Source organism: Strongyloides ratti, assembly GCF_001040885.1.
Source record: "Strongyloides ratti genome assembly S_ratti_ED321, chromosome : 1".
Classification (NCBI taxonomy): Eukaryota; Metazoa; Nematoda; class Chromadorea; order Rhabditida; family Strongyloididae; genus Strongyloides; species Strongyloides ratti.
Genome location: NC_037307.1, coordinates 2,332,040 through 2,345,789, shown reverse-complemented (window position 1 = coordinate 2,345,789; position 13,750 = coordinate 2,332,040). Strand labels below are relative to the sequence as shown.

General features: G+C 22.2%; 6 protein-coding genes across 6 annotated transcripts; 3 read left to right on the top strand and 3 right to left on the bottom strand.

Moving 5' to 3' along the window:
* Positions 1-955: 955 nt before the first annotated feature.
* Positions 956-1,631, bottom strand: SRAE_1000073100 (Protein atonal homolog 1; the record flags this gene model as incomplete). Its single annotated transcript, XM_024647599.1, has 2 exons — positions 956-1,256; positions 1,318-1,631. The coding sequence occupies 2 exons, from the start codon at positions 1,629-1,631 to the stop codon at positions 956-958; spliced, it is 615 nt and encodes a 204-aa protein (XP_024501660.1).
* A 1,764-nt stretch (positions 1,632-3,395) lies between these two features.
* On the bottom strand, positions 3,396-4,697 carry SRAE_1000073000 (DM DNA-binding domain-containing protein; the record flags this gene model as incomplete). The annotated part of the gene is made up of 3 exons (XM_024647598.1): positions 3,396-3,917; positions 4,019-4,183; positions 4,683-4,697. 3 exons carry the CDS (start codon positions 4,695-4,697, stop codon positions 3,396-3,398), a joined length of 702 nt encoding a protein of 233 aa, XP_024501659.1.
* An 8-nt stretch (positions 4,698-4,705) lies between these two features.
* SRAE_1000072900 (Hypothetical protein) lies at positions 4,706-5,204 on the bottom strand (the record flags this gene model as incomplete). The annotated part of the gene is made up of 2 exons (XM_024647596.1): positions 4,706-5,009; positions 5,077-5,204. 2 exons carry the CDS (start codon positions 5,202-5,204, stop codon positions 4,706-4,708), a joined length of 432 nt encoding a protein of 143 aa, XP_024501658.1.
* A 1,335-nt stretch (positions 5,205-6,539) lies between these two features.
* Positions 6,540-7,913, top strand: SRAE_1000072800 (Retinoid-inducible serine carboxypeptidase; the record flags this gene model as incomplete). Its single annotated transcript, XM_024647595.1, has 1 exon — positions 6,540-7,913. The coding sequence occupies one exon, from the start codon at positions 6,540-6,542 to the stop codon at positions 7,911-7,913; it is 1,374 nt and encodes a 457-aa protein (XP_024501657.1).
* Positions 7,914-8,667: 754 nt separating this feature from the next.
* SRAE_1000072700 (Hypothetical protein) lies at positions 8,668-9,024 on the top strand (the record flags this gene model as incomplete). Its single annotated transcript, XM_024647594.1, has 1 exon — positions 8,668-9,024. The coding sequence occupies one exon, from the start codon at positions 8,668-8,670 to the stop codon at positions 9,022-9,024; it is 357 nt and encodes a 118-aa protein (XP_024501656.1).
* Positions 9,025-9,423: 399 nt separating this feature from the next.
* Positions 9,424-13,553, top strand: SRAE_1000072600 (Alk; the record flags this gene model as incomplete). Its single annotated transcript, XM_024647593.1, has 2 exons — positions 9,424-9,490; positions 9,583-13,553. 2 exons carry the CDS (start codon positions 9,424-9,426, stop codon positions 13,551-13,553), a joined length of 4,038 nt encoding a protein of 1,345 aa, XP_024501655.1.
* Positions 13,554-13,750: the final 197 nt, after the last annotated feature.

The following is a 13,750-nucleotide window of genomic DNA, read 5'->3' as shown; positions in this document are numbered from 1 at the left end:
AAAAAATTAACTTTCTACTTTATTAACTTTCCTTAAAAGAAGTACCGATAACATAAAAAAAAGATGAAATGTTTTAACATTCCTCAACCGGTCATAACCTCCTATAATTACCAGTTGCTTACAGATGTTTTGAATTTTTACATACCCTTTATTATGATGTAACTTCTTTTTTTCTTCTATTTGATTTTTTGCCGTTAAAAAGTTAAAAAAAAAAAATTCTTTTTTTTTATGTAAAATAATTGTCATGATGGTATAACAATTAAAGAGATGTTTATAGATAATACTATAATAAATTTTAAATGTCATTTTACTTATAACTATAAGTAAAAAACTATTAAGTAAATGTATCATTAAATGACATTATCTAATTTTGGCATCTTTCACCTACACTTTAAAATATACCTATTTTACCAGTTGGAAATAAGATTATAGTTAAAAAAAAAATTGAAATTATAAAAAAAAAATATCTATATATTGTTCTAATTTTTAATACAACCTTCCAGTACATTAAATAAGATTATATATATTAATAAAAAGGTAATAATATAAGTATACCTTAAATTTAATGTTGAAATATTTAAATATAAATTTCAATATTTTAAAAAAGATGATGAAAAGTAGAGGAGAAAGATAATACTAGGGAATTTGAAGATTTTTAATCTAACACATGTATAACAGCTGGTGACAGAGGTACTTGATATTAGTCACGTTTATGGAGAATAATACTAAATTTTAAATTCAAATTGTAATTGAGATGTTTTTATTTTATTAATAGATGATATCTGTTGTTGACAATTAAATAATAGTGAAGGATAATCAAATAAATTAAAATAAATTTTTTTATTATTTTAAAAATAGTAATTAAAAAGTATGAAATGTACAATAATAAAACAAAAGAAAAGTTAACCGTTATTATTTTAATAAATATTAATTAATTTAATTTTAATATTAATTATCATTTTTCTTCTTCTTTTTTTATGGTAATATCATCAGTATCTGTTTGATTTAATAATTCTATTAAACAATATATATAATGTTGTGCCATTTGTAATGTTTCATACTTACTTAATCTTCTACCACTATCCATTTCTGGGAGGACTGTTCTTAATTTTTCAAAGGCAGAATTTAAATTATTCATCCTTCTACGTTCACGGGCATTTGCTGCCTGGCGACGGTGACGAAGAATTTGAGGTGATGGTGTTTTGTAGCGACGAGATCCACATTTAGAAGGTTTAATTGAACCACCTGCTTCATCACTAAAATTATTATTTTTTTTATTATTATTAAAAAAATTCATTTAATAATGATATTACTTACGATGAGCTATTTATACATTCATAGCTATCTCCACTTCTGTTATTCATGTAATCACTACCAGATACTGGAAATATTGGACTATTTTGAGCACTATTAAAATTTCCATACATTCCATAAATATTTTGATTAAAATTAGGTGTAAATTTTGGAAAATTTTGAAATGTATTAGAATTATTAGAACCTCCATAATCAGGAATTAATCCTAACATTGGATAATTTGGACTGATACCATTAAAGTTAGCATTACTAGGACTTGGTAGCATATGATGATTATTAGAATAATTATATGGCCATGTAGTTTGGGTAGAAGTCATTATATTAAGATATATAATTTGATGATCTTTTTATGAAGAAAGTTGTTTTATATATTATGAAGTCCATCTAAAAATTAGTAACGCCTCCAAATGACTTGTTGCATAATGGAGCGGGTTGATCAAAGTTACTGTAAATAAATAGAGTTACAATTATTTTGGGTGGGGAGGGGGGTGATAAATAAAAATAATATGTATAACATATTTATTTTAACATTTTTATGATTAATATTAATAAAAAAAAAAAATATATATATATAGATATATAATTGTATTTTACTAAGAAAATGGCCTTATATAAATTTTATAGTTTAATTAATACATCATAAAAATATTAAAGTTTTATTTTAAAAGAAAAGTATTATATATAATCCTCATTTCTACCTATGAACTTTAAGTCTCTTTATGAAATTTTATCCTCATTTTGAATATAAATGAGTCCTAACATATTTAACTTTTAAATAATCTAAAAAATAAACATTTAAGTTATTAATATAACACTTTTTAATTACATAACAAAAATTAAACTGTCTAATAAGTTTACCTATTTCATAAACAATTTTACTTTGTATTTTTCCGAAAATTACATAGCGTGTGAAATTTTTTGGTGTGCCGAAACTAGACAAAATAAAATATTTAATATACTATCAAAAAGAATATAATACTACATGATCTTTTCATTTATATATATAAATATTTGTTTTGATCTACATATATTTATATACACCTTTTTAACATTAACTCCCAAGATTAATGATAGTTTTATTAAATATCAAGATAAAAAGTAAAATAACATGATGTCTATAAATTTAATTTACCTTCCATTACAGTAGTTGACATGTCAAAATGTTATCTTCTCAACAAGTACATTTATCATTTTTATATACTTATATATATATATATATATGTATATAATAGAAAGCATTTCTTTTTACACATCTAATGTTATTTTTATAACAGGTGTTTATTTGATAATTTCTTTTCAACAAATTAACAATAACCAACAAAAATAGAGTTGAAGCTGGAGATTATACTTCATTACATCATAATTAACTGTCAAGATTATGTTGATTATATTAAAGTGAGGTATAAAAAAGGTTAACTATTGTTTTTATATTTAGATTATATCATTCATATCTATATGATAATTGACTTCTTCATCATAATTTTCTATAAAATTATTCATACAAAATTATTAAATAAAAAGAGGTAATTGGTTATTTTAGAGTTATTATGTTGACACTTTATGATATGAAAAGCTAACTTGAAAAAGTAACATGATTTGTGTTAATGAAAATAAATTTATTTATATGTATGTCGACAGATGGAAGATTATTTGTATTGTTTAAATTAATATAAATTGAATATAAATAACTTTATTATATATTACATGTTTACAAGATAAAGAAATTGATTGATGAATTGCCAATATCATTTTATTAAAAATTTTAAAGATTAACAAATCAACTGTCATTAAAAAAAACTTCTTTTGATCTTCCTATAACAGGTCATAGATATTCTTTAAAAAAAGACAAAAGCAAAAGTTTTCTTTTAACAGAAAAAAAAAAAAAAACCATTTTATCTAATACCGGTGTAAGAGATATATAATGTGGTAATTAGTAAAGATTACGCAAAGAAAAAAGGAACATTTACCGCTATGGCATTAATTGACCTAAGCGGTAACCTTAATAAAAAGTATGATGAGGAAATAGATAAAAAATTTTTTATGGAAAAAACAATTACCGATATAATTGATATTTGTTTTTTTCACATACTAAAATTTTGATTATATTTAGTTAGAAGGATATTAAAATTATTTAAGGCAATAAAATAATTTTGAAATAACACCTCTTCTCCATAATTATTTGGTAATGAAGTATAATGTGAAACAATATTTGGAGTAATATTTTCATTTTTCATATAAATATTTTCATTACCATTAAACATTACAACACTATCCATTTCCTTTTTTTTATTGTTAAATTTTATTTTAATTTCTTGATCAAGTTTACGTCGTGTCTCAATTAATTCACAAGATTCACATGTACAATTATTATATGGACAATTTTTTTTATGATCTTTTTTCCATACTATTTTACTATGATTTTTACATTTTTGACAAAAATAACATGTATTTTTCTTTTTTCCTTTCATTTTACCATCATCAATATCATCAATAATAATATCAGCTTTTTCAGGATCATTTGTTCTTTGAAATCTTTTATCTTGTGCTCTCCTTATTTTTATTTGTGTTGACATGATATCTCTTCTTAATTTAATAAGTTTACACTATAATATAGATAAGATAATTATATAATTATTTTTCAAGAATAAAAAGGTAAAAAAAATAAATATAAATAAATAATAAGTATGTTACATTTGTCAATTACCTTATCACAAGAACAATTTTTAAATTCACATAGATGGCCTCTAGTTTCATATATTAAACCATGTTGTCTGCAAACACCACAATGTCTTTTAACATCTTTAGGAATACGTTTTGTTATAGCAAGAACTTTTTTACATTCCTCAATTTTTTCATTCTTGCTAACCATCTTAAAAGTAAATAAATTATAAAAATAAATGAAATATCAAATTATTTTTATAATATTATTAAAATATTTATTATTATTAAAAATGGAACAAATGAATGGCATATACTAATTTAAAATAGACATCTCATTTCAATTATCTTTATTTATTAAATGAGATAGGTGAAAGATATCTTTTTAACGGTAATTAATGTATATATATATATTTATAAATAAATATATATACATATATATATATGTATATATGTTTATATAAATAAAAAAAAATTATACACTAGTTGACAAATTTTAAGATGAAAAAATATCTATGTGATAAGAGTGAATATATAATATCAAAATAAGAAAGTGGTTTATTAAATAGTCAAAAATGGCTTATGTCATTTATGATTGTTTAAATGATAAGATATTAGATTTTACGTATGTATAAAAAAGAATTGTGAATTATATATCAGTAGGTGTCGTTACTTCTTTTTAACAACTTTTTACAAATACTTGAACATACAATTTTGATTGACATTTTTTTTTCTATAAAAATGATTGTCCAGATGATTTTGATTCACCTATCCATTTTTCTTGATTACCAATTTTTTCTTTCTTTTCAATATCAATAAAAGAATTTTTTAAAATTTTATAATTTCCACTAAACAAATTTTTTTCATCATCATCATCTTCATCATCATTACAAATATCATCATCATCATAAGTAAATTGCCAAGATTCTGACATCCTTCCAAATGAAAAATAATTATCTGGTAACATTTCTAATTCAATAATATCTTTATCCTGTAATTTTATTGAACATGGTACACCACTAAAAGGTGTTACTGATCTAGAAAAATAAAAAAAATAAATAATTAATTACTTTTTTACTTGGTAATTTTTTATATTTTACTTACTTTTTGTATTTTTTATTTATCCACCATTTTTTTAATATAATCATACAATATCCAACTACCATTCCTGCCAATAAACCAAAAATAATTGTTGTAAAAATTATACCAGTTAAAAATAAGAGATCCATCATTATATATTATTATATATTGTAGTAATAACTTTTTTTTTTTTTACAATAAATAAGATAACTTTTATATTAATAAATCATTCAAATTTTTTAATACAAAATTAAAAGTAAGTACAATTATTATTGTATTTAATTATAATATATATATTTATAAGATTATTAATCTTTTTAAAAAAAAAAATTAGGAAAAAAAAAACAAAGTATGACAGCATGCTTTTTTTATTGATGCTAATTAAGATTGTTGATTGTATTATCTTTTTGATCTCAAGAATGCTTTTATTTATAGATTAAATATTGTATGTTTTAACTAACATTTTATAGCATTATTAAACAGTTAGAAGTATGTAACATTTATATTAATTGTGACAGGTAGGCATGAAAAATGTAGTAATGCTTTCTATTAACATTAAATTTATTATTATTAATGTATATGTATATAATTATAATTTAACAAAGAAATACCTTTATCAAGCATAATTTTGATATAAAGTTTGTGTCATTTCTACAAATAATTATAATTACCCAATTAAATATTTTATATTAATATTTAAAAAAAAAATTTTTTTTTTCACTCAATTGAAGTATAAGTTTTCTATATATATTTTAAATAGAATTTAGTATCATTAATATATTCTTATTAAAGTTAATTAAAAATTTGTTTTCATTAACTTGAAATAATTAATATATTATAAATATACTTAATTAAAATAAAAATGTTTTATTTAAAGTAATGTTTAGTTTATATATTCATTAAGTATTTTATTGTATTATTAAAATAATGATTTTTGTTATAAAATAATTTATTTTAATATATTTTTTTTTTCTATATAAGAATAATAATAATTTAAAAGACTAGAATTATTTTTCATTTTATGTCAGGGAAAATTATATTTATAATTTGAATGAGTTTAAATTATAAAATTAGATAAGATTGAAATATAAATTTACCATAATATATATGTAATTTTAATAGATAATAAAATAATTAACTTTTATTAATTAATAATAATTTTATGAAATTTAGATATCAAAATTTAATAAATATATTTTATTATAAAAAAATATAAATTAAAATAATTTATAAATTAAATATGATAAAAAAAATTAGAGTTTTTTTTTTCTATTTTTTTAACATTTTATTATTATCTATATCAATATATTAAGTATAGTTAAAATTAATTAGCCTATTATACTTCAGGTTAATGAACATTTATTAACCGATTAGATTATATTACACATCTTTGATTGACACTACAATATATTTTGATTACTCTTATATTTCAATACCTTTAATTTTATTGAATATTCTTTTATAATGATAATAATATTTATTTTTAGATGATATTTACTTTTCAATTTTTAATTAAATTTTTTATATTACCCTTTTTAATTGTTAATGGTTTTAAATCATCAGATAAAGTTAATACCTTATCTGGTGTTGTTGAATATTTTGAAGATTGGGGATATACTGATATAAGAGATGGTGCACATACATTTTGGTGGTTATTTGCAGCAAAAAATGATACCCCAGAAAGTAAAAGACCATTAATATTATGGTTACAAGGTGGTCCAGGAGCCTCCTCAACAGGATTTGGTAATCTTGAAGAGCTAGGACCAAAAGATTTAAATGGAAATGATAGAAATTATACATGGTTACAAATTTCGGATGTTGTTTTTGTTGACAATCCAGTTGGTTCTGGTTTTTCATATGTTGATGATTCTAGTAAATATACAAAAAATGTTGGAGAGATTGCTAGTGATTTATTAGTATGGGCTAAAGATTTTTTTAATAATCAACATCCAGAATATAAAAAAAGACCATTTCATATTTTTTGTGAATCTTATGGTGGTAAGATGGCTGCAGAATTTTCAAGATACCTTTTTAATGCAATTAGAAATAAAGAAATAGATATTAATTTTAGTGGGGTTGCTTTAGGTGATTCATGGATAAGTGCAATGGATTTTGTTAATACATGGCCTGAATACCTTTATTCTTTATCTTTTCTTGATGATAGAGATTTATCTATAGCAAAAAGTAAAGCTAATGAATGTCAAAAGTTAGTTGATGGGGGAAAATTTTCTGATGCAACAAATTGTTGGGGTGATATGGAAAATATTATAGGTGACTTAACAAATGGTGTTTCATGGTATAATATATTAAAAAATTCTGGTACTGATGACTGGTCAACAAGTATTAAAAAACTTTCAAGTAATAATAAAAATATTGAAAAATTATATAATCATTATGTTTCACCCCTTCAAAATGATGCATTATCTGATTTTATGAATACAAAAGGTAGAAAAAAATTTGGTATTATTCCAACATCTGTCATATTTGGTGGACAAAGTGGTGATGTATTTGATAATCAATCTGGTGATTTTATGAAACCAAATTATGTAACTGTTGATTATTTATTATTAAATAATGTCAATGTAACAGTATATAATGGACAAATGGATTTAATATGTGACACATTAGGTGTAAATAAATGGATAGAAAAATTAACATGGAAAGGTATGTTAAATTTTTATAGTACACCTAAAGTTCCATATTTACTTAAACAATCTCAACAAACAGCAGGTTTTTATAAAAAATATTCTAATTTTCAACTTTGGTATATTATGAGAGCAGGACATATGGTTGCATATGATTCACCTTTAGCAACACTTAAAATGGTATCAATAATAATTAATAATATTAAGTCATTTTAAAATTAATTTTTTTTTTATAAATATATTTAAAATTAAATATTTCTTTAATATTTATATAATTAATTATACTGTAGTTTAAAAAAGGAGATAAATATAAAACTTTATCATGGATATATATATATATACATATATTATGTTGCAAATTATTAAATCTTTTCATGCATATATAAATATATTAATATGTTATAATTAATATTATGCTTTAAGCTTTTTTAATAAAAAAAAGGTGGTGAAGAGTTATGCTTATACGGATATAAAATATAATATATAATATTTATATATTTATATGTCGTATAATTTTCTTTTTAATTAAAATCTTTAGTATTTTTATTAAAAAAAAAATATTTCTTTTTTCTTTTTATTGTTAACATGAAATATTATTCTTTTTTTAACATTTTGAAATAATTTTTTTTTTATATATTGTACTTTTAATACGATATTTATATATTTTTATAAAGTTATATAAATAAAAATTTATTTAAGGTATTTAAAAATTTTTTTACTTATTTATATATATTAATTTTTATATATAAATATATATATTTTTTACTATAAAAAAAATATTACAATGAAATTAAAAAATATTTTCATATTTATATTTTATTCCTTATTAAGAAGATATTCATCTTCACATGACAAAGATTTCTTATGTAACAAATTCCCGGATAATGCAGAGATATTTTATGATGATATTTACTATGATAATAATTTGAATTCAAAATATTATATTTTTACAAATGGTAATAAAAAAAAGATGGATGATGTCAATATTATGAAAAAAATGATTGAATTAGAAGATACTTGTAATAATAAATTAGATATTAATAATAATGGATGGAAAATTGATGTTATTGGAGAGTGCCAGGAGGAGGATAAAGATAAGTGCTGTTATTCACAATTTTTTAAAAAAAATATAACAATTTATAAAAAAATTAAGGTTAATGGTAATGTTACTAATAAAATTAATGGAAATGATAATTTAATTGAAAATTTTGTTAAAGAAAATAAAGTACTTTGGTATCGGTACTCTTTACCAGTGAAAAAAAGTTTAATTATTTGTGAGGATAATTCAACAATTTTACCTCCGACATTATTTACAGATGGTAGGTAAAAAAATTATATGTAGTTTTTTTGTCTATTTTTTTTTTTTTCGATAAACTCAATTTTCAACACAATATTTATCATAATATATATTATTACTTTTTAAAATAGCTTTGTTAAATTTATCACTTAAGCTAAAGTATTTATTGATAATGATGTATTTTTCTATAGACAACTGTTCAATGATGGCATTATTTATTATATTGTAAAGTTATTAGATGTAGAAAGATATAAAGTGTATTGATATGAACAGATATAGAGATTCACAAATAGATCTTGTGTATTACACTTTGTTTTAATATTTGATACTACTAATATTATAAGCTTAGATATATTTAGTTAATTAATTTGAAGTTAAATATTACATTAAATAACTTATATATTATTATAAAAAGATCAATGAAGAGATATGCACATATTTTTTAGTTGTTTTATAATTTTATATTTTTTTGTTATATCTATTCATGGAAGTGATGGTATGTTGTGAATATATAAATTTTATAAAAAATTTATCTATTATATATTATTTATTGATAATATTATTATTATTTTTTTTAATTATTTTTAGAAGGTAATTGTAATTTTGAAAAAGAATGTCTTTGGGTATTTGGAAATGAAAAGGATGGAGTAGGAGAAAGTAATTTTTTAAAAATACTTGGTGTAAGAGATAGGCAAACAACACATTTTGCTTATTTTAATGGAACATTTACTAATCAAAATGATATTGGTATGATTATTTCACCTTATTTTCAATATACTTCACCAAAATGTGAATTAAAATTTAAATATAAAATTATTGGAAGAGCTGGAAGTAGTATTACTGTTACAACACAACAAAAAACATTAACTTCAGAAAATGTTAATACAATTGATAATAATAATATTTTTGATGATTATACTTATGATGATGATATGATATATTCTAATCCTATTCAACATAAAGTTTTTCATTCAAAAAGTAGTATACGTGATTCATGGCAAGAGGGTATTGTTGAAATTGGTGGTATATCACATCCAACAAGAGTACGTATAGAATGTCATACAAATGGTCCTACAGAATGTTTTATAGATGATATTATTCTTTATAAATGTGATGAAGAAACATTTGAAGAAGGTAATTGTGAAAGTAAACATACAAAAAAATATAAATGTAAAAGTTCATTTAATGGACATGCAAGAAATGTTAAATGTATTGAATATGATCAGATATGTGATATGTCAATTGATTGTCCAGAGGGTGATGATGAAGATCATGTATTACATAATTGTACTATTGTTCCACCAGGTGGAAGATGTAACTTTGAGATATCAAGTAATTCAATTGATAATATTATTGGATGTGATGGATGGATTCAAGAATTTTATGAAGATAAAAAATTAATTGTTAATAGTACTCCATCATATAGTTTAGTTGACATAAATGGAGCATTAAAAATAGAAGGAGATATGAAAAGAATACCATTTCATGATCATACATTTAGTAAATTTAATAAATCAGGACATTTTTTATGGAGAACATATCAAAATACAGATTTATTATCAAAAACAAAATCAATATTAAAATCACCATTATTTCCACCAATGTCTCCACTTATAGATGATCCAACATCTCCATTATATGAAAGTTGTCGTTTAAATTTTTTTTATTGTTACTATGGAACAACAGTACCATCATTAAAAGTTTTTATTGAAAATAATTCAATACCAAAATATACAACAGATATTTGGAATGCCTTATTTCATCGTGAATTTTCATCATCATCATCACATTGTTTATGGGAGAAGGCATCAATAAAAATTCCTAGACAGGGAAAATCTTATCGTATAGCATTTACTAATTCTCCTGTTCTTGATATGGCAATATCATTTGCACTTGATGATATATCATTAACACCTGGTTGTTTTATTGATACAAAAAATGAAGAAGATGATTATATACCATTTGTTTATAATATTTCAACAAAACAAGATCCTAATAATGAAAATATTTATAAAAATGTTATTGTTGAAAAAAATAATTTTAAAAGTTTAACACTTCCCATGACAACAGAATATTATATTAAATTATGTGGTGGTAGTGGTGGTAAATTACCATTTCAAAGATATTCTAATAATGGTGGATGTATTTCATTTTATAAAAATTATACCATAAATACTGTATTAACATTTATTATTGGAGAAAAAGGTAATACTCCATGTATGAATATTAGTAATATTTCAACAAATTTATCCTCTGAAATGATTAATGAAGGAAAAAAAATTGCATGTTCTGGAAATCCTAAAATAGCTGAAGAGTTATTCTCAAATATGGATGAAAATTTAAGAAGAATTCTTGAAATTCCTGCAACATCTGGTGGTGGAGGAACTGTTATGTTTGATGGTAATAAAGTTTTTGCTGTTGCTGGTGGTGGTGGTGGAATTGTACCAGAAATTTATGCTAATGTTATTTTAGAAAAAGATGATACAATTGGAACAGATGGAGGTGTTTTATTTGATAAAAATAAACATTTTAAATTATTAAAAACAATTTCATATAATAATTGGAAAGCAGGTCATGGTGGTAGTATTTTTGATAAAATTAATATTGAATGTAAAGATAAAATATGCCCAACAAATAATGGTATAATAAATTTAAAAAATTCTTCTGGTGGTTATTGTTCACAAGGTTTTCATTGGAATATTTATGGAGGTTTTGGTGGTGGTGGAGCATCCTGTGCAACATCTGGTGCTGGTGGTGGTGGTTTTATAGGTGGTCCATCTGGAAATAATACTCATGGTTCTGGTGGTTTAAGTTTTATTTTAGATAAAAAATTAAAATATAAAAATGATATTGGTGATAATAATGGTGATGGATATGTATTAGTTTATACATGTAAGTTAGATTGTTTAAAACCAGCTGTTTGTAGATTTGTTCAAAATTATGGAAATGATGGTATTAAAGAAATATGTCAATGTGATAATGGAAAAGAAGTTAAAGAAAAAATTGGTGATTGTAATGGAGAATATTTTATAGAAAATAATATTGAAACATTTTTTTATAGTATAATATCAACATGGAAATATATTATTCTTATTCTTATTACAGGAATGCTTCTTTTTATATTAATATTACTTTTCTTAAAAAAATATTGTTTTGCAAAAAAAAGAAAAGATAACAAACTTATTTTTAATGGTACATTAAATAATTCACAATCATTAGACTTTTTTGTAAATCAACTTTCACCAATTTATGAATCTATTGGTGGATTACCTCCAGCTGCTCTGGCAACTATACCACAAATTCAACGATCTGATTTAACATTTAAACAATTAATTGGACAAGGTGCATTTGGTGAAGTTTATGAAGGTGTTTTATTTGTTGGTAAAGCTGAAATACCAGTTGCTATAAAGACACTCCTTCCAACAGCAACACAGGATGGTATAGAAGATTTTGCATTGGAGGGATTTACTATGAGTCGTTTTAATCATCCTAATATTGTTCAATTTTTTGGTTGTATATTAGATGAATCACCTAAATGTTTAGTTCTTGAACTTTTAGATGGTGGTGATTTAAAAAGTTTTTTAAGAGATAATCGTCCTGATAAAAGAATATCAAATAATACAAAATTATTATATAAAAGTGATGAACCATTAATAATGTATGATTTAGTTTATCTTGCTTATCAAATAGCTAAAGGATGTGAATATTTAGAACAAAATAAATTTATTCATAGAGATATTGCTGCAAGAAATTGTCTTATTGGTGGTTGTAATAGAAATAATAGAATTGCTAAAATAGCAGATTTTGGTATGGCAAGAGATATTTACAAATCTGATTATTATAGAAAAGGTGGTAAAGCTATGCTTCCTGTTAAATGGATGCCATGTGAAGCATTTTTAGATGGTATATTTACTTCTAAAAGTGATGCTTGGGCATATGGTATTTTATTATGGGAAATATTTTCAATGGGTTATTTACCATATCCAGGAAGAAATAATCAAGAAGTTATGCAATTGGTTGTTTCTGGTGGAAGATTAGAACCACCAACAGGAACACCAAAACAAATTTATAATTTAATGTTAAAATGTTGGAATACATATCAAGATGATAGACCAACATTTTCTGAAATTGTTTATGTTCTTGAGGATGTTTTATCAGAACAATCATTAAAACATGAACCTTTACCTCCAATGATGCATAAAGTAAATGAAATAAATACATATAATGCTCCACAAAATTTTCATATGTCATCATCTATTCATCATGAAAGTGAAGAGGATGGTTTGTTGCCTCAGTCAATTTCAAATATGACAATGTCAACAACATCAGGATCTATTAATATGCCATATGAAGAAAAAATACCAGTTGATTCTGTGACATTAAATGTTTTCCCACCTTATCAGTCAATAAAAAGATTATCAGAAATTAAAACATCTGATCAAAAAAATTCACAATTAAGTGTTTTTTATAAACCAAGTAATGAAAAAGGAGATGAAGAAGCAACATTACTTGGATATGAAGCTGGTTCTAGAAAACCAATTGTTGGTAGTGATAATTAAAGAAAAAAGAAACATAAATATTGTAAAAATCTTTTTGATAATATGATATAAAACGGGTACCATTTTATTCTCTTTACATTCTTTATTATGTTATATATATATATTTATATATATATTAATACAAAAAAGTCTTCTCCTGGCAAATATAATTCTTTTATATTTTCTATCCAATATATAATATAATATTAATAAAGATA